This window comes from Vigna radiata, chromosome 4 (assembly GCF_000741045.1).
Source record: "Vigna radiata var. radiata cultivar VC1973A chromosome 4, Vradiata_ver6, whole genome shotgun sequence".
Classification (NCBI taxonomy): Eukaryota; Viridiplantae; Streptophyta; class Magnoliopsida; order Fabales; family Fabaceae; genus Vigna; species Vigna radiata.
The window spans coordinates 9155594-9176827 of NC_028354.1; the positions used below are offsets into that span (position 1 = coordinate 9155594).

The 21234-nt window shown below is 34.4% G+C and overlaps 2 protein-coding genes across 3 annotated transcripts in view; one reads left to right on the plus strand and one right to left on the minus strand.

Annotated features, from left to right (window-relative positions):
* The window catches only part of LOC106759251 (GPI ethanolamine phosphate transferase 1), a 33492-nt gene extending 19895 nt beyond the window's left edge, over positions 1-13597 (plus strand). Inside the window, exons 13-18 of the mRNA XM_014642330.2 lie at positions 4319-4421; positions 4520-4697; positions 5826-5924; positions 6001-6059; positions 11364-11469; positions 12977-13597. Coding sequence (XP_014497816.1) covers positions 4319-4421; positions 4520-4697; positions 5826-5924; positions 6001-6059; positions 11364-11469; positions 12977-13141 — 710 coding nt within the window. The 3' untranslated portion in view covers positions 13142-13597. The remainder of the gene's footprint in view (positions 1-4318; positions 4422-4519; positions 4698-5825; positions 5925-6000; positions 6060-11363; positions 11470-12976) is intronic.
* Positions 13598-13908: 311 nt separating this feature from the next.
* On the minus strand, positions 13909-17226 carry LOC106759252. 2 transcript variants are annotated; one of them, XM_022779772.1, is made up of 9 exons: positions 17084-17226; positions 16818-16987; positions 16546-16608; positions 16432-16451; positions 16293-16337; positions 16140-16201; positions 15123-15259; positions 14940-15028; positions 13909-14419 (listed from the first exon to the last, which is right to left on the minus strand). In XM_022779772.1, exons 1-9 carry the CDS (start codon positions 17160-17162, stop codon positions 14290-14292), a joined length of 795 nt encoding a protein of 264 aa, XP_022635493.1. In that variant the 5' UTR covers positions 17163-17226; the 3' UTR covers positions 13909-14289. The 2 variants fall into 2 exon arrangements, with proteins under 2 accessions (XP_022635493.1, XP_022635492.1); XM_022779771.1 differs by having other exon boundaries at positions 14334-15028.
* Positions 17227-21234: the final 4008 nt, after the last annotated feature.

Consider the following 21234-nt stretch of genomic DNA (forward strand, 5'->3'; position numbering starts at 1 on the left):
TGTTAGATATTGTGTTTATTTCATTTACATGTTCATTTGTATTTGGGCTTAGCCCACACTCTTATTATTATAAATACATTACCCTATGTGTATACACAGACACATAAGGGAGATTTCCCCTCATCTCTTTTACTATTTCATACTTTATAATATTCTCTTATCATTTCTTTCAATTCTTGGAAACTTTCCCTTAATTTGGCTATGGCTCTACCTTGTTCGCTGGTCAATCTTTCCAAGGCACTGACCTCATAATGCAGTCTTCCATGTTTCAACGTGTATTTTGCATGTGCCTTCGGATTGGCAGTTAAGTTGTCTTTAATCTTCTACAACACAAGATCTTCATCCAAATCTTTTGTTATGGTTCGAAAATCTTGCCAAAAGGGTTTGGACAAGACCCTAAACTCTATCTCCTTCTTGTTACTTTCTCTAGTCTCGTTGATAGGGCATTTGCCACTTTGTTGGAAGCCATTGTCCTATACACAATATCAAACTCGTACCCTAACATTTTGGCCAATCATTTTTGTTGATTTTGAGTTGTTATTCGTTGCTCCAGTATATATCTCAAATTCCTTTGGTTTGTGTACACTGTGAATCTAAGCCCTAATAAGTATGGTCTCCAATGTTGAATGGCTAAGACTAAAGCTATCAACTCCTTCTCATTGATGGATTTTGTGAGATGAATTTGGCAGAGCCTTGCTAAAGAAAACACTGCACCTATCACATTTCCAGAGGTGTCACATTCAATGAAGAAGTTTTGGCTGAAGTCTAGTAGAGTTAACACTGGAGTTGTTGTCATGGTTTCTTGAGACTTTGCAAGGCCTTGACACTATCCTTGTTCCACTTAAAATTTCCCTTTTTTGGGAGGTTTGTCAATGGTGTTGGAGTGCAAACAAAGTCCCACATTGAGTGAAAGAAGGACTAGTCAAGGGTTTATATACACATAGATATCTCCAATGATAAGAGGCCTTTTGGAGTGGTACCAAAAGCAAACCTGTGAGGGCTTGGCCCAAAGCGGACAATGTCTTACCATGTGTGGAGTTCTATGTGTGTGTCGAACCTCCCCCCAACAGTGGTATCAGAGCCCATGGTTCGGGTCTGGTGACCGGGCTCAGACGAGTACGCCCCCCCATGATCAGGTGAGCCAGGCAGGAGGCCAGTGGCGGATCGCTGGATGAATCATGAGAGGCGGGGAGAGCAAGAGAAATGCCCACTTAGAACTCGCTAGGATAGGCTTTAACCATGACTCTGATACCATATTAGAATGTGGGTTTTAGGCCTAACTCAACCCTACAAAACCGGCTTGTAAAGTGAGGTCTGCACCCCACTTAAATATTATAAATTGTCCTCCCTCAAACAAAGGACTATGGTCTCCTTCCTCCCTCGCTGCGGAAGTCCTTTCATCATCGAGTACACCATGGTCAACACGGAGCATTTCTCTTTTGCCCTCTTTCACGATCCATGGTCACAACACTGAGCATTTCTCTTGCTCTCCCCGCCTCTCATGATTCATCCGGCGATCCGCCACTGGCCTCCTGCCTGGCTCACCTGATCATGGGGGGGCGTACTCGTCTGAGCCCGGTCACCAGACCCGAACCATGGGCTCTGATACTACTGTTAGAAGTGGGTTTTTAGGCCTAACTCAACCCCACAAAACCGGCTTGTAAGGTGAGGTTTGCACCTCACTTATATATTATAATTTGGCATTATCTCTAGTCGACGTGGGACTTTCAACAAATGGCTTAGTAATCTTCCCATAATCCCTTATAAAATGCCTGCAATATCTAATAAGACCTAGAAAACCCCTTAGACCTTGGCTGTTTTAGGAGTGGGCCACTGGTGAATAGCCTCAATTATTTTGGGATCCATTTGAACTCCTTTCTGGGAAATCACATGACCCAAGTACCTCACCACTTGTTTTTTTTTTTTCTGTTTGCAAGAACCTCTGCTGCTAGAGTTTCCATCACTTGTCTTAGGTTAGTAGTGTGTTCCTCCCAAGATTGAGTAGAAATTAGTATATCATCAAAGAAAACCAAAACACACTTCCTTAGATACGTGTGTAAATGTAGTGTTCATAGCTCGTTGGAAAGATGCAGGAGCATTTGTTAGCCCAAAGGGCATAACTAAAACGGCGTAGTGTCCTTGGTGGGTCAAAAAAGTTGTTTTTTGGATATCGACTTCTTCCATTCAAATTTGATGATATCCTGCCTTGAGATCCACCATTGGAAAGAATCTAGCTTTCTAGCCCTATACAATTCATCCAATAATTGTTCAATGTCTGGTATGGGAAATTTGTTAGGTATTGTGGCCTTGTTTAACATTCTGTAATCGATACAAAACTTCCAATTCCCATCCTTCTTCTTAACCAAGATCACTAGGCTGAATGAGTTTTTACTTTGCTTGATGATGCCTGTTTTCAGCATGTTTGTCACCTGTTTTTCAGTTTCCGCCTTCCATTTATGGGGATACCCGTAGGCTCTTACATTAACGGGATCTTCTCTCGCCTTGATGGGAATCTTGCAACCCATTTCTCTCTGATGTGGGAGCTCCAACACCTCCTGAAAAACCTCCTTACATTCCTCTAAAATTTCCTTTAACTCAACTTGTTGTCTTGGGGTCAATTCTCTTAACCCTTTATCCTCCTCCAACGCTGTTACACTTATTTCCCATATACTAAGGTCACGACTTCAATTTCTCCATTGTTGGAGTTTTCACCTTTCTCGATGCTTTTTTCTCTCCTCTTGAAATGTAACAATTATTTAATTTCTGGGAAACTATCTGGCATCTCCAAAATGAGCCTCCCATGATTGTTGGTCATTTTCTCTAAGGAAGCTATTCTTCCTCCCATTGTTTTCCTCTTCTGGGTCTATGATAGGTTCAAAGGGAAAGTATATAGTAGGAGGGAAGGTTTACAGTAGAATGAAAACTGTATGATTTAGTTTATTGTATGAAAGACAGTTTTAACTGTCTCTAAGGTAGGTACTTGTCTGTAGTTAGTTGCATCTGGCTTCTATAAAGTCAGAATGGACAGTTTAGCAGTTTCTATCTTTATTTGTAACTTGTGAAGTTGTAACTTGTGAAGGTTAGGGAGGGAGAGTCTGGTTCTCTCTAATAACCAGAAAGTTGTATGTTGTTTGGGTCCTCTCTTAAGAGGAAACTCAGTTAATGCTATATTACATTTTACAGTTTAACCACTGCATTCGTATAGGTCTGCAATACCTATCAATCTAGCTCGTTGGACCAATTGTTTCGTTTCTTGATAGTAGAAACTTGATAATTGCAACTCACACACATTAATTCACTAAAAAGACCATGTATTGTTGATTTAGGATGACAAAACAACATGTACCAAGCCAAGGGACAATGTATCCCTTTCCACAGGACTCTTCACAATCCTGTCTAATGTCTCAAACAGACCAAAAAACATCCCCAGGACATAGGATTCCCCATCTATATACAGTCTTCCTATACAGAAGACTAACTCCTCAAAACCACCCAACCACTAACTACTTTCTCCCTTATTTTCTTCTCACATAAACATTCCATTTCCTAACAAATACAGAACCTATATCTCAACATAGTATTCCCTCTTTGAAAATAACTGTGTTCTCAACACACCATATCATACACTCTCGTTCATATACACTTCATTCATTCATCACTTATCACATTTGTTAACATTCACATTTAAATTAATTAATGTTAAAACAAACAAATAAACAACACAGAAGAAGAAAAGAAAGAAATAATTTCAGTGAAAATTGTCTCACTTGAGCAAAAAAATCCATCATTTCAGTGAAAATTTGGTAGAGACAAGCGTTAGATGTAGTATCTTCGTTTGAACAAAAATTCCTTCGCTTGAAATAGGGTCGAGACTACGAGACTTGAAATTCTATTTTATTTTCACGTGAGTGCAAATATCAGAAATCAGTTTCGTTTAACATACCTAACAGACAAATTCAATGGGGATTATTTGGTTAGGGTAATTGATATAGATTTCAACTATTATATATATTTGTATGCGCTATACAATTTGGCATTTGAATGTTCAAAGCTACAAGCAATACTCTTCAAATAAAGTCTTAGAAACTCATAGGATTGTTTGATACTTACATTCTTACATATTTAACATAATTTCTAATTAATAAATTACCTGTGCATGAGATATTTAAATTTGCAGTTTTAGAAACTCGTAGGATTGTTTGATACTTACATTCTTACATATTTAACATAATTTCTAATTAATAAATTACCTGTACATGAGATATTTAAATTTGCTGATTCAATATCTGTTGTTGATTGATATTGACTAATTCTTCAGGGTTTTCAATGGTTCTCCCGCTGTTCTCTGAAAATAGCCTATTATCTCGGCTTACTTCCATGTTTCTTGGCTTTGCACCTCCGTTCCTTCTTCTCTCCATTGGGTATTATCTCATTTACCAGTCTTTCTTCAGTTGCTTTTGTAGTCTTGTTGATGTCTTGATGCATTTGTCTTTAACTGTACCTCTTGAAACTTGTGCAGATATGAAGCTATATTCTATGCTGCACTTGCTCTTGTACTCATGGCATGGATATTATTTGAAAATACGCTTCTCAACTTAAATATTGTGAATAAATCTTCAGATTCCACTAATGATCTTATCCATGGATCTGATTATAGATCTTTGCAGTTATCTGATGCAAGGATCCCATTGGTCTTTGTAAGTTTAGTTCTTTCCAGTCTTTTTTCCTCATTAATATAACTTGTTAAATCTTAACTTCCTTGTTTTAAAGCTTAGTTAACCTTGAGATTTGAAAAAAAAAAATACTGAAAACCAATTTACATCCGTAGTCATGCATTTCCTCATTCACGCTGTTACTTTTTGACTACGGACATTTGATAATAGAATAACACCCATTTACTTGGAGAACTCACCCTTAAAAACCAATTATCAAAGCTACTACAATACTAATATTGTTGTCACCATTGAGAATTCCATACTACAACTTCTTGGTTCTTTAACACTAATACTACAACTATTGTTGTCGCCATCATTACTAATACCACTATTGCAACAACAGTCATTATTGCTTTCAATGTGATGATCATCACTGTCTCTAGTCATTACCACTATATTGTTGCTATCATTGTTGTCATTACTGTTAGAAATATTTCTAGGTTGACAGCTGTACTGATAAGCAGTGGTTAGTTTACAAAAGAAGGTAAAATAATCAAATAGCCTAACTGTTTTAGCAGGGGGGGGGGGGGGTTAAATAGTCTCTGTTGTGTAGTGGTTAGGGACTTTTGGACATTTGGTGTATAGACAAGTTCTTTGAACCTTGTGAAGGAGGTTTTGCTCCTAGCCCATTCATTGTACAGTGTCTATTCTTTGTGAAATAAGAAGAATTCTTTCATTCATCTTTGTGTTTTGTTGTGTGAGAGTGTGTTTTGGTTAGGTTTCATACACCTAATTTATCTCAAGTCAGTTATTAGCTCAAGGCTGTTTATAGCTGTCAGTTGCAATCTGGTGGGTGTGTAAAATTGATTTTATTAGAACATGATAAACTTCTCTTTGGTTCATTGGCTTTTTCTCTGAACGATCATTAACCCGAATAAGCGGTAATAGAAGTATACAAAAACTTAGTAAAAGAAAATGTAGTTTTCATTTAGCTAATACCTTGTAGAGTTTATTAAGACTCAGGTTGAACTAATGCATCTAGAATTATGCATACTTTTTTATTTCATAATGTAAATCAGATGAGCTCTAAATAAGTAATTACAAAAAATTTCATGTAATCGATAGTCTGATGGTTGATTTTACATGTAAACCAACTATTGTATCATGCAGATGGTTTTATTCAATGTTGCCTTCTTTGGAACCGGAAATTTTGCAAGTATTGCTAGTTTTGAGATTTCATCAGTCTATCGGTTCATTACCATCTTTAGTGTAAGTGAAAATTCTTTTGAAATCTTAAGTATCACTAATAAACTTTTTGACCTGATATGTTTCTTCTCTAATGCAGCCCTTCCTTATGGCAGCGCTACTTATCTTCAAGTTATTTATACCCTTCATGCTTGTTATGTAAGTGCATTTGCAAATTTACATGTAATGTTATTTATAACTATTCCACAATATTATTTCTGGGACGTGATTTTCTTAAAATCAGTGTCTTATTTCTTTTACTATAAGTGCAACATCTCAAGTGCATGATATGTGGTTATACAAACTTTTGTCACCTTTATTATTTTAAAAACAAAATACCAACAATTCTGCCCACAGTAGATTTATATGTCCTTCAAGGTTTGATTTTTACTTGTTGGAAAGGAAGCAGATTTCGCTGCCCCTGCACCCTAATCCTCAACAAATCTTTGTTCTTGTCCTTATCACTGTCAAGGATGTCAATTAGTACCCATCATTGTCCTTGTCAGTGGTTGGGTTTCTTTGCCTCTAATGTTCAGTTCATAGGTACTGGTAAGAAGTGGACTTTAAACTTAACTCAACCTCATAAATTTAGCTTGTAAAGTGAGGTTTACACGTACTTATATTTTTTAAATTGGTCTTATCTCTAGTTGATGTGAGACTTCCAATACATCCTCTCACACCAAAATAAATACATCTTGAACATGAGACTAGATATTAATGGGTGGTCTAATAGCGGTCGCGGGTGGAACAATATGTCCAGCAAATAACAAATATCGTTAGGATATGTTCTAACCTGACTCTGATACCATGTTAAGAAATGAACTTTAAGCCTAACTCAACCCCACAAAACTGGCTTGTAAGGTGAGGTTTTCACTCTCTTATATACTTTAAATTGGCCTCATCTCTAGTTGATGTGAGACTTTCAACAGGCACATAGAACTCTCTCTCCAAACCTTGTTTGTCTAAGCTACCCATATGTAGTTCTCAAATCTAAAGGCACCAAGCTTTCCAAAACATAAAATCATTTCACCCACTTCATCACCCTTTGAACCCAAAACTCTAATTCTCATCTAAATTTAATCTTCCTTCCGAAACCTAACAAATCTCTATGTAATTGCATGTGCAAGGTCCAAATTCCTTAGGAGAAAGGTTCTAAAATTCAAGGAGTGCATGACCAAAATACAAATTGTGATTAGTGAGTGAAGGAGCAAGCAATAAAATGTAAGAACCTGAGCAAGTAAAAGTGTTGTAAGAAAGTGGGCCACTTTTACATGCAGGAGCTAAAGATATTGCAAAATCAGGGATATGATTTTTGTTGTTTTAAGAAAATAATATGGTAGCTATTACTTATTTTACTTTGATTTATTTTTTTTATTCTTTGAATCAAGGAATGAACTTTGCTGTAATATTTCTATGTAAGTAGTACTTTTGTTGTTGAATAGTACAAGAAAGTCTTCCTTTTTAACTTTTACTTGGTATTAGAGCCCTAGGTTTAACTGACTAGGAAATCTTTCTATTCCATTTGGCGTCTTAATGAGAAGAACTACCCAAAATGAGCCCAAATTGTCAAACTAATTTTGGAAGGCAAAGAAAAATTTGGGTTTCTCACGAGATGTGCTAAAACCGATTAAGGGATCTAAATATTTAGTCATGTGAATTTGAAAATTCCTTAAGCATTCTTGGTATAAGAGCCCTAGGTTTAACTGACTAGGAAATCTTTCTATCCCCTTTGGCGTCTTAATGAGAAGAACTACCCAAGATGAGCCCAAATTGTCAGACTAATTTTGGAAGGCAAAGAAAAATTTGGGTTTCTCACAAGAGATGTGCTAAAACCGATTAAGGGATCTAAATATTTGGTCATGTGAATTTGAAAATTCCTTAAGCATTCTTGGCTAACCAATTCTAGGGAACCAACAGACGGGGTAAGAGGGATGTGACTATTGTCATAAATAGTGGATTGTTAGGAAAAGTAATCTCGATATTGATTAGGAGAAAATATCTTTAGAATATTTTTATTCATTTCAACATATATTTATTTCATTATTTTAGAGAGTTTGATTGGTATAAATAGTGATGAAAATGTAATTGGTGTAATTGTTATCAATAACATAGTTATTCATTTCCCTACATAATCCAAGTTGGTATTAAAGTTCTATATCTTTTTGTTTTTGTTGCCACTGCCGTTTTCTATCTTGTCATCACTATTGAGATTACTTGTGGGCCAAAAAGGTGCACTCACAACATCAAAATTTTTGTTGGCAACAATGTTGTCATGTGCTAACACAATTATTGGATCAAGTGCTTACCACTAGGCGAAAATCTATAGCTAATAGTTAGGGCATAATGTTTTCTACTTAAGATTGCAATAGCCCAAGTGTTATAATTCGATTGTGATTTGGCCCACTTGGCCTATGTGATGGGACAATTGATGCACCTTGCAACAATCTCCCCTTAGCAATTGTCCCATTAAAATCAAATTCTTCGATTGTGACATGATCCACCTAGCCTATGCATAGGATAATTGTGCAACCACATGCACCAATCTACCCCTGAACAATTGGTCCACTAGGAATCAAACATGCGCCCTTGCCTCTAATACCAATTGTTAGGTTGAGCATTTATCACTAGACCAAAAAATGTAGCTGATAGCCGGTGCACAATTCTTTTTACTGAAGAGTGTAACAACCCTATTGTCATAATTTGATTGTGACTTGGTCCATCTGGCCTATAACTAAGGACAATTGATGTACCCTACAACAACCACCACTAGTACTACACACTTAGCTCTAGCAAAGCCCACTTGTGACCATAACCACAACCATAGAGTTGTCAGGAACTTCTAAGAGTCCATTCCAAGAAGATCTAACATGTTTTCCTAACTAACAAGACTCACAATCTAAGACTTGAATGTTCTTGAGACTCGAAACCATCATCTTCAACTTGGATGGCCCAAACGATCATGCAAAAGTTTTGGGAATGAAGTTGTAAAACAGGAAACTAAAGAGCCATGTTTTAAGAAATGAAGTTCTTGAGACTCATGTCCTTTTCCAATCAGACGACTCGTACCATGTTCCTGTATAACAAAGGAATTAGCAGTAAATGTTACAAATTAATTTAAGGAACGAGTCAATTGACTCAATGTGATTAAATTGTAAGGACAATTAGGAATATACAAAACAAAATTTAAATTTAGTGAAGGAGATAAGGAAACTTTGCCAATTCCCTGAGATGCCACTTTGGATCCATTGGCAGTGGTAATGAAATGAGAGATTTTTGGAGAGGACATGGAAGAAAATGAAGGAATGTTACTAGAGATATGGTTTGAGGCACCTGAGTCAAGGATCGATGGACTGTGATCTTTCACAGATTAAGATATGCAGGCAGTTGATACATTGGACATGGAGGAGGATTGGCCTGGATTAGAACATTTTCCAGACTTGTACCTCAAAAATTCTTGGTACTCGTCATTTGAAATTCTGGATTCTAGATCATCAAATTTAGAAACATGAACAACTTTGTCTGGATTTCCATGCAAGGCATAACATTTTTCTCGAGTATGGCCTATTTTCTTATAATATGTTCATTGAGGATGCATACTACGACCACCACGTCCTCCTCGGTTGATCCTGCCTCCTCCTCTTCCTTGTGGTGCTACCATAGCTGATGTTTCAATACCATCAATTAAATTTTACTCTTTAACTAATGAAGGTACTCGAAGAAGTCGAGTAACTAGGCTGTCCATTGATGGGACTTGATCACCAGCTAACATTTGAACACGAACATGACCTAAGTCTGAGTGTACACTTCTTAGAATTAAGGCCATGTAAAACTTATCAAGCTTCTTGTTTATGCCTTATAAAGAATCAACCACAAAGAAAATCTTCAATTCCTCTACAACAGCACTAGCCTTTCCTATGTGAGCGACCATATCATGATTGGCTTGGTTGAGGGAAGTTACTCTTTGAGTTGCATAAAATAGACGTTGCACATTATTAGCAAAGATATATGTGCTCTTTTCCAAAAGGAGGAGCACATTTTGTAAGGTCTCAAAATTTCTAAGACCTCTTGTTCGACAGATTGCCATAGGACAACGCATAATTAAAAATCAAGCTTCTGTCATTGAGATTTCGCTTCATCGGGTACGGTGGAAATATCTTGTTCAAGATGATCATGGTATCCTTGACCAAGAAACCATAACTCCATAAAAGAAGACCAAGATAAATAGTTTTTCTAAGTGAGTTTTGCAGAAGTAATGGTAGAGGTAGCAGATAGAGAAGGTGTTCCAAAACCAAAAGTCATTCTAAGGCCAAACAGAGGAGGAAAAAACTAATTTGAGGGCAGAAACCCTAGATCAGAACTACAGTTAACGGAACATCAAAACAACAATCACAACACACTCAAGAGATTGAGGCAAAACGACCTATAGTGGAGGAATCAAATCTTGCAAGATATACACATAATTAAATATATGTTTAAATATATTAGTCCTTCAAATTTGGGATATGTTCTTTTTCAGGGCTTCAAATCTAAAATTTTTCTTTTTAGTCCTTGTAATTTGAAAAAAAGAATGTTTTAGAATCCTTAATCTCTTATCTTAATGTTGTAAAAGTGAATACGTTGATAGGAGGAAAACAATGCATGGTTTGGTTGTTTGATGAAAAAAATGTAGATGCCTAAGTAGGTTGTTATTGATAGGAACCGAGCACAGTGTATACACAACCCAAGCTTAATTGTAGCACACCGGTATTGAGAGTGGTGCAGCTAGCCTACTCGTTGTTTTCCTGCTTGTATCTATTTGAACCAATTTGGAGTACAGGCCTTACATTTCCTTTTACTTATGTTTCACTAGTTTAACCTAACACTAGCATAGCTGCCACTTCTTCCGATCAGTTATGTAAATGACTTGTAATTTTTTGGGCACGTAAGCAAAATCTTAAATGCTATTTGGGATAGATGGACCAAAGCAAGCCACTTTAAATTTGAGGGGCTGGAAATATTTAAGCCTTAAATATGTATAACGAGTATCACCATTACCTTCGTTGTTCACATTGAAACTTGAGAAAAACTTATCATGGACTTGTCCCAAACCAAAGTAGGGGAACCCATCAAAATCGGTCAGAGGGTGGGTACCCAAAGGTACGAGAATAATTACATTGCCTAGTTTGATCGGTTGCTAAATATTGTACATCGTGCATCCTGAATACATCTCATTTTTATTTAACCAAATAGATAAAAACTTGCTAAATCTCTTAACATTTTCTGTTTCGAAACAAGGTAGAGGGAGAAAGAATATTCAGTGGTAAATCTGTAAATTCGAAATTCCATAATTCATAATGGTGTTTTTTGCATTGTTATTGAACTTTACAATATTAGCAATTTCTTGGGCTTTTTGATTTTCACCAACATTCTAAATATTTTATAGAACTTTCTATCTTATATTGCTTGCAATGGACTGAACTGCAGATGTGCATTTAGTGCGATTACCAAACTAAATCAAGTTCCAAGGATGGGATGCTATTTTCTTGTTATATTGTTCTCAGATATGATGACCATTCACTTCTTCTTCCTGGTACACTCACCCTCTTCCTTTTAATTTCTTATAAATTGAAAAAAAGGACTGTATTCACTCTAATTCCCCTTTTCTAGGATAAGTGACTATGCTTAAAAAGGAAATAACAATTGTTGGCAAATAGGGAAGCAAATATCTAACGATGTTTAGAGTTTTTCTGTTACCTCCTAAATATCTGTCAGAACAACACTTTCTCTTGAATTAGTATTATTCATTCGCAACATGCCCGTAAGATCTTCAAATCCAGCACTAGGAAATTTGTGGATTTTGCATAATATTGGATTTACTGATGTACATTGCTGTATTTATTTGCATGGTATTAAAAATCGAGATCTTACTCAAGATTGGAAAGGAATATATGAATAGTAAATTGGGTGATCAATTGCTGTCTTGGCATATTCAAATAAATGTCAATCTTCAAATATTACAGTATATGTCTATTATGACGTTTATGATGATGTTTGGACAGTTGGATAGTGCAGGCTTTTTGTCCAAAAACCTGTCGAAGGTGGCACCAAAACTAGGAAAGCGAACCTAACCTAGGAGAAAGGTTTGCAAAAAAAAGTTCCTTTAGAAGTAGGGGGTCTACAGGGGTTAACAAGATTTTGAAAAGGGCCCTAGATACCATGTAAAACTATAGGGAAGAGAGAAATATTGAGTTGAAATTGTGCTTCTAAGACAGCATGGGTGCTTTATTTACATTGAGAAGGAACCAATACAATAAATAGAAGAGATTTGATATCCTCTGATAATAAAGATATAATAGGATAAATAAAAACGTTCCTAAATAATACACTTATAATCTAGATACTTCTAATTATATAAATCAGCTCCTTATTTCTATAATTATATAAAAAAAAAATCGTGTATTTTTCCATTTTGACCACTCAGCTTGTATCTTGAGTTACTGTTGTAAATGAAAAGTTTTAAAAATTAGAATAGATAGATATAGAGACATTGTAAAAAGTTGGGCTGTGAAGAACACATTATTCTCTGGTCCATATATGGGAAAGAATATACAATGGTACTGTACATTGTAAAGTAAATCACCCTTAATTTGAAGGTTCTGGACCTGGGTTTACTGTACTTTTCTAAATAATATTTTTATTGTAATAGAGGGAATTGTTATGGCATTTTTTGAATTCAAGAAGTGCCGAATGAGTAAACAAACTTTTTAAGTTAACATTTCTTCTAAATATTTTGAAGTCAGATACATTTAATCCTTAATCCATAAATATTCAATACTTTATGAAGGTTCTATTTTGTGGTTCTAATTGATCTTTATCTGACTTTTGAGGATGTGTAATACAGGGATTGCATTTGGGGTGCCTGTTGTTTACGTGAATATTTGTTCAATCAAGTCCTGAAATGTTAACTAGTATAGATATGTCTATGCATACCTATTCGAACAACATAGTGATGTTTTAGCTGTCTCGTTTTATTTGTTTATCAAAATAGTTCATACATATATATACGGTATCCCAGTACTGAGTTTGATGGTTGACAGGTTAGGAATAAGGGAAGTTGGATGGAAATTGGAAATAGTATCAGTCATTTTGGCATCATGAGTGCCCAAGTTGTTTTCGTTCTGTTACTCTTTGCCCTCACAAATACATACACAAAAGACATACAGTGCAATTCAGCAGTACCATCGACACGCAAGGCAAATTAGGTTTCAACAAAGTGGCTCTGAATGGTTTATGACTGACCCGGTATTTTGTTTCTACCTTGGCTAAGCTACAATTTTGTGAGCTCCATAGTAGAACTTATTGTCCTCGCTGACTTATTGGAGCTGAAACTTTGGCACTTCAACTGGTTTTCCATAGCGTTATTCGTTTCCATCTATTCAAGATTCAGAATGACTGGTGGTTATCAGTAACACACAGATAAATGCGAGAAAAAATAGTACCTCACCAACAACATCTAAACATTTTTCTTCCTTTATATTACGGCCTCTTGTTATTGAGCTGTAAATGTCCAGATTCGGGTGGAGTTAGTGTATTGTTTACTGTATCATTAACTTTCTTTTTTTCACCCAGATGGATAGATTAGTGAGATTATCTCAAGAGAAATGGTTGACCTTTGAGATGACATTTTAAAAATGCATTCTTGTTTTTTTAAAAACAAATAGTATTTGTCAGAAGTTCCCTTAAAAGAGTTTTAAAAGCTCATGTTCGTCAAAATAGACCTGGAAAAAACTTTGAATCTGTGGTTTTGCATCTTAATATATCTCCAAATTTTAATCACGAATATTCGCTTTTGCTAGGTAGGGAATTACACGATTTTTTAATAGGGAAGCTACCTGTTAAATATTTTAATAAAAAAATTATTATGAATTTTGTATTTTATCTAAAGTTTATATACAAATTAAAATTGTAAAAGGAAATGTGATGGATCATATATTTGTAAGGTGCAAAAAAGTTGAATTGAATCGTGCTTTTGAAAGTTCAAATTTATCATGTAAAAATATTGAATGCTCAAACATTTTAAAAAAATTTAAAAATTTGAATGCTCAAGTTTGAATTTCTTATTTAAAATCTGGAAAATATACAAACTATTACAACATAGAAATTATAAAATTGACATGTATTATTGATCAGTGGCTAACACAGTATAAGAGGCCAAAATAAGAGAAAAATTAGCATAATGCATTACAAGTTGTTCTGCTTGACAAGAATAAGTCGCCATTTATCTTAAGAATGAAAGTTATATCCGAATAAACCACACAAAGTGAGCAGAGTTCAGTTCCTCGGTATTACTCCAATGCGATAATAGCAACAATTTAATTGTTTGGTCGTGAAGTAGATTACTTACAAAATGTCATCTCTCCAGATTTGCCAGAATTTCACTGAAAGAATCCAAATTGTCCACATGACAACTCGGACATATGCATCTCGCTTGTAGCTCCTCACCAAGTGAACTGTATGCCACTTCCAATTTAGAAGACTGCTTGTTTCCAGTTAAGTACATAACACAGATGTTCCAATTATGCTAATAAATTAAAATCCTTTAACTACATTAATGATACTAAGATCACACGAATTAGATAAAATTTTCGATTCTTTTTTTTTTTTCATGTTTTGGAAGAGGGATGCACAGTATTTTTGGCAATAAAATTTACGTTTCTTTTTTGTTTTCATGTTTTATTTGATTTACCGAATGACAAATCTAGATAATGATCAGCTGGATTTTGGTTAGTACACTGTTGCACCACTCAAATTTGCCTCCTATAGTTTCTAGGCTACAGCTTAACATGAAAAAAGATTAAATAGATTTTATTGACGGAGCATTCTAATTTATATGATAATGAAACATTCCCATTAAAATGACCAACGTCAAGCGCAATCGTGCGTCGTAAAGTAGTGCTTTCATGATAATGAAACAAACTCATAACATGAATAAGAGATTGCATAACATATGCAGAAGAGATTGCCAAAGCTATTGAAACAACTGAATATTTGTAAGGATATATGGTCAGATCCTGCAATTCTTTTGTTTCCTTGACTATCATGCCCATTACAAACACCTTTCTTTCACAATCAATCAATTGCTGCTGAGCCTACAGGTTCTCCATATCATGAGAAAGAGGTAAATCTAAGAAAATAATGATAGCAAAGGAATCTAGACATTCTAGTATTTGATTATCAACTTACGTTCTTACAAATGTTTTGTTCTTCTTGGTATTCCTCATTTTCTTTAGCAATTTGAGATATCACCTCTGAAAGTGTACTTTCGAGGTCACATAAAGCAACTTCAGCATCATTCTCTTTAATTATTACTTGTGAATCATCTAAAACAATATCAAACTGGATCCTCAGTTTCCAGGCAAAAGTCTTTATCTAGAAAAGCTTAATTGTATAAGAATACACTACGTTAAAATTCAAAAGTAAAGAGAAAAGAAATGACGATATCTAACTACTACCGCAGATCCAGGAGCTACCCGTGGGGGGAGCAGGATCATCAATAATATTATTGGAAACTAGGAGGGGGTAGTGTGACGTACATGTGATGAAAATTGTAGGCATGCATGAAAGTGTGTGCTGCGAGCCAATTTATGGTGAGGCCACTATCAGTATGGGTAGCCAGGATCTTGTTCCTGACTTTTCCCTTGACTAGATGGCAGGAATAAAGTTTGAAACTGCCAAGGATCAAACACTTCCAATACAACTCGAAAGTAGGCAAAGAGAAGTGAATGCTTGAAGAAATCCTCACTAAAATCAGAATAAAAAATACATGCATACACACACACGTGTGTGCATATATATAGCAATTTGTGTTGCCAAGATTACCTATAAAACATATGTGCATTAAAATTTGATACGAGCGGAATAAAATCTTATTTCATGTTTATTATATCCCTATTTTTTTTTTATTGAGATACAAAAGATAGTAATAACTATCGGCAGAAATTTTGGACGAAAGAAGTTTGCTGAATTAAAATGATTTACAAACGAGACTATAGCTTGAGGTCACTAACATGAGTACTAAAAAAATACAATTTGGTTCTTGTCCAAACATGGCAAGAGAACTTTGTGACAAGGAACCGAAACTAAGTAAAAACTAATCTCATACTAGAAAGGCTACCACACAAGAATCCTCAGCTCTGTATTTATGACTTGTATTCTTACATATAAAGGCATAGACTATAACGGTGAAAAGAATAATAGTACCTCTAGAAGCAGTACAATCTACTGCATCAATGTCGCAAATAATGATGCTTTCTTGGAATTTCCTGCATTTAGTGAGGGATATATGTGCTAAAGTTATTTCCATTATGAATGGTAAATTTCGATTATGCACCATTTTTTATTAACGCCGACAACCTTATCTTGCCATTCATATGAAGCATGTTGTGGAAAAATTGCTCTCTGCAAACACACATGGAAGATTTTTAGGTCTATTGACGCAACAATTTAACTTGGAAAATCGTGAAAAGAACACAAGAAAGTGGCAACGTCTTACCGCAAAGCTGCTTCCTCAAACTGATCACAAGAGCACAAAATATAAACAAAAAGGTCAGTTACAAGTTATAGAGCAACAAAATTGAAATCCATTGTAACGGCGAGAACGAGTTACCTTGAGAGTTTCCAAATCAGATCCAACGGCAGAGATCTGGTCTTGAATTAAAGATACCCTCGCCTGCATGTTCAACTCAACTCTATTAAAAGAAAGTGAGAGAATAGATGGGAAAGAACTTTCTGATTTAATAAATTTCTCTTTAAGAAGTTCAGAGAGAAAAATAAGAACGTAGAAGTTAATTTTAACCTAGGAAAAAGCTAGTCTCAATTTTTGTCCTAAAATTGTTATAGCAAAATTTGTTTAAACAGACAGATTAAGCATTAAGTAACCTCTAGTGTTTGATTCGAAGCTTCGCTCAACATCAATTGAACTTCGAAGCCTTTAAGATCCTGTTCGACCATTTCTTTGCAGCGCTTGGCCTTTTCCAGCTGCTCATATTCCATGCTCAGTTCCGATGTGAGCTTAGCGATTTGTTTTCTTAGAGTCACCACTCTTCGTTCTTCGCCATTCAATATTTCAAACACACAATAGTATCAAATGCTTGTCATTGTTCTTCCGTCAAATTGAGAAATTGAAAACGAAGCGACAGAATTACCTCCTTGAGATTTCTCAGCGGCGAAATTGCGGATCAGGCTCAACAGTTGTTTCTGCGAATCGCTTCCCCTTCCCGCCATTTTCTACCGAACCTTCCTCAGACCAAATTTAAACGCTCCTCAATTCTATTTAATTGTAAATAGATGACAGACTGAACTAAGTTTGACCTATTTATTTGTAGGATATATGTTGGCAATTTTTTTTAATAATTTATAACACAACATATATCATCGTGTCTATTTAAATTTATGTTTGAAAAAATATTTGAAACGAAATATTTAAAACTAACTAAATCAGAAGTTCTCACCTACAAAATGTGTTGTTAAAAGAACTTTTTCTTTATTTGTAATAACATTTTTTCTTCAAGAAGATAAGTTTGTTTGAAGTTATATTTGTGATAATTTAAAATTATAATAGAAAATCAAGTGCTATTTTTTTATTTGAGAACATTTTTTTATAATATTTTAACATTATCTACATGTCATCATTTTGTGATTGGTCCATATTAGTATTTATGATTATTATTATTGATTGTGAAATAATTTTGGACCAATTATAAAATGATATAGATGATATTAAAAATATTATAAAAAAATGTTGTGAAATTATCATTATCTTTTTTATACCCTACACTTTTTTTAAGGTTAACCAGACAATTTATGGAAACGTTTTTGCAATTTATTTTAAAATATTTTTTTGCAGCAAAGCCTCTGAATAAGAGAACTTTATTCTCCCTAAATAAATATGTGTTTAAGTATGACACTTTAAGTACACAAATATTATTAACACATTCAAAAATAAGAGAATAGTAGTTTGTTTCACTTTATCAATTGCGTCTCATAATTAATCCTCCACTCACATATATGAATAATGAATAATACACTTTAAACAATTAAAAAAAATAAAAATAAAAGTCATACAATCAAAAAGTCTTAAATTACTCCCAATTAACTAAAAGAAAAAAATTTCAACAAACTCTTCACTTTATATAAAATAATGAATAATACACTTTAAACAGTAAAAAAAAAGTTTATAAAAGTAATACAACCAAAAGAAATCCTAAATTACCACAACTAATTAAAGAGAGAAATTTAAACACACTAACATGGAAACGTGGTTACATAATCCTTACATTGGGCAATGCCACTCTGTGAAATGTGGGCATACATTTTGAGAGAAAATGCTTTCATCTTCCACACGTGGGTATACATTTTCTGATACAGAAGAGATGTTTAGAGAGTAGAATTTTATATTCATCTCTATTAGACGTCTTCATTGGGATTTCACACATGACAATAACTTTTCTTCTTCCTCGCTAAGCTATGCATTCTTCCTCTCTTTCTCTCTCAAAAATCCTTACTTTTTGGCGTTCTTCTCTCTTCCTCAGATTTAACATTACATTTGGAATTCTTCTTGCACTCGCACTTAACATCAACTTAGTGTTATAATCTCTACGCCTTCTTTTCACCTTTTTCTCACTTAGCTTTTTTGTTAGGGTTGCATTTCTTCCTTTTTTTTCTCTCAAATTGTGTTCATTTTTTTTTATCATTTATTCGCAAGTTTTTTTTCTTAAAAAAAAAACAACTTTTTTATGTCTTAATAGTTTTTGCACGTGAAATCTTATAAAGTAGTGCATTTTGCTTAATATCTATAGTTATTATTTTTCCTCTAAGGTCAAATAAACATTAAAAAAATACGATTTAATAAGGTAATTTAAGTTTTCTTTAAATCTATAACTATTTGAGGTATATTCATATATTATAATTAAATTTTGATAATTTAGTGTGTTGGTTATTATTTATCATTTTATTATTATTTATTACACGACTTATGTTGATCTTATAAATACAACTAATATTTTTCAAGGAATACTAACTATTATAAACATTGATACATAATATTTACCAACTCTCTTATTGATTTAAACATCAGAGAGTCTTTTATAGGTAGATCTCCTACTCTCAAGAGCAAGGAAACCTTTTCCAAATGACGAAAGCTCTCAAAATCACTATTTGGACATTGTCACTTATCCGCAAGTCCACGCTCAAGATCTTAGTAATATTATTGATGCCCACATGGACCCCAGTAAAACGTTTCTCTAACCTCACCTCTCTATGGTCACCACCCGAAGGTTCACACCACTCTCCCATGAGATAGAAGTCGACCAGGTGACAACCCTTCACCAGCAAGTGTACAAGCTCATACAACATCATGATGAACAATGTAAGCAACATGACACTAAGGTCGAGGCCCTATGTACCCATCAACAAACCAACTTGCAAGAGCTCCAATAGAGACTGACTGACCTTAATAACAAGAGGAGGATCGTTAGAATTCTTGGACGAGAGACAAGATTGCTCCCCTTAACGCAAAGCTCAAGAAGATTAGAGCAGGTCAATCAAGAATAGAGCGAAAGGAACCCAAAGACGTTCTCGCCACTCCAACTACAATCGACAACGCATAAAGGCAACAAGATACTCAAGGACCAAGAAACTTAGCTCTTGTAGAACCAAACTTTGATACCTACTAATGGTAGGTTCCTCTTCCAAACTATATGACTCAAGCAAGGTGTGTGAGCCCAATGTGAGATGGTGTGTAGAAGCTATAGGTGTGATGGTGTATTGGCTCAACTTTGATGAGCTTATGGTGTAGAGTGCTCTCATGAGAGGTTAGTCTAACTCTTAAAGCGATGTGGCTAGAGAAAACTAAGAAGGAGTGCTCTAGCTTTTGGTGAACTAAGTTAATAGTATGACACAAATTGGCAACATAATTTACAAAATCTAAAAGTGAATTTACATGGGGGGAAGACACCTCCACTTATAAGCTTAGGAAACCCTAAATGTGTCTCCAAAATGTATAAGCAAAACCCTAATATTCTAACTTGAAAACCAAGGTAAAAAATCCTCTTCATTAGGAGGAAGACACATGACTGTGAATCCTCTGCACTAAGAACATAACACATGGCCATTACTAAGGATAAATTCTCTCCATTGGGATAAGGACACATGACAAGAGCATGTATGTAACAAAAGAGAACAACTTTGATACCACTCTAGCCAATGGTCCACAAGCTTCTAAAATCTATCTCTTCATGTACACACAGGATTACCCTTCCTCTAAAATGTTTACACTCCAAGTTAGGGTTTTTACCCTAGACCCATGCATCTCCTTAGGACCCGTTTCCTCTAGGCACAAAACCCTACACTACAATCCCAAGCCTAAAAGAAACCCTAAACTACTTGGCCTATTATAATATGTTCAAAGGAAAACTTTATACTACTAGGTCTATAATACAAGATTCAAAATAAACTTATTCTACTAAGACCTCACTAATGATCCATGATGATAAAAGCTTGGACTCACTCTCCACAGATAACTCCATTATGTCTAAGAGATATGTCATCATAACACATCCACAATGTTTTATCTTTTGCTAAAATGTTAGGCAAATTTTTGCCTATTTACTTTAAACATGCTTTTATATATATATATATATATATATATATATATATATATATATATATATATATATATATATATGAGTTTGCTAATTTACTAAAGGGGTTTTTCAGTTGGTACATTTTAGCAAAGTGTACAAAGTTTTAGGTTACAAAAATGTCCCTGTTAAAAAAGAAAACTAACTTTAAATCCAAGAGTATTTTAATAATTTTAAAATTTAATTTAAAATAAAAAAAATAAAAGGTAGTTATTAAAAATCCATTGGTCCAAAGAGAAGTTATTAGCTTTTATTATATATTTTTTAAAAGGTAGTTGTTTTTAAAATAAAAAATAAAATAAAAGGTAGTTGTTTTTTTAACCGTTCTATAAACCCAGACAGGTTCTATAAACCCAGACGGTTTCTATAAATCCTAAACCCTAAACCCTAAACCATTATATATTTTAAAAGGTAGTTGTTTTTTAAAATAAAAAATAAAATAAAAGGAAATTGTTTTTTAAAATTAAAAATAAAATAAAAGCTAATAACTTCTCTCGTACACGTGGACCAATCAGGATTTTTAATAACTACCTTTTATTTTTTTTTAAATTAAATTTTAAAATTATTAAAATACCCCTGGATTTAAAATTGGTTTTCTTTTTTAACAGGGATATTTTTGTAACCTAAAATTTGGTACACTTTGCTAAAATGTACCA

Bases quoted from the DNA above. Each gene is read 5' to 3' on its own strand.
- LOC106759252 (XM_022779771.1), bottom strand. From the start codon at position 17,162: ATGGCGGGAAGGGGAAGCGATTCGCAGAAACAACTGTTGAGCCTGATC. The intron at 16,452-16,545 runs GTAACTCGTTCT...TCTTGTGATCAG, and splicing joins CTGATTTGGAAACTCTCAAG to TTTGAGGAAGCAGCTTTGCG. The intron at 15,260-16,139 runs GTACTATTATTC...ATATTGTTTTAG, and splicing joins AGATTGTACTGCTTCTAGAG to ATGATTCACAAGTAATAATT.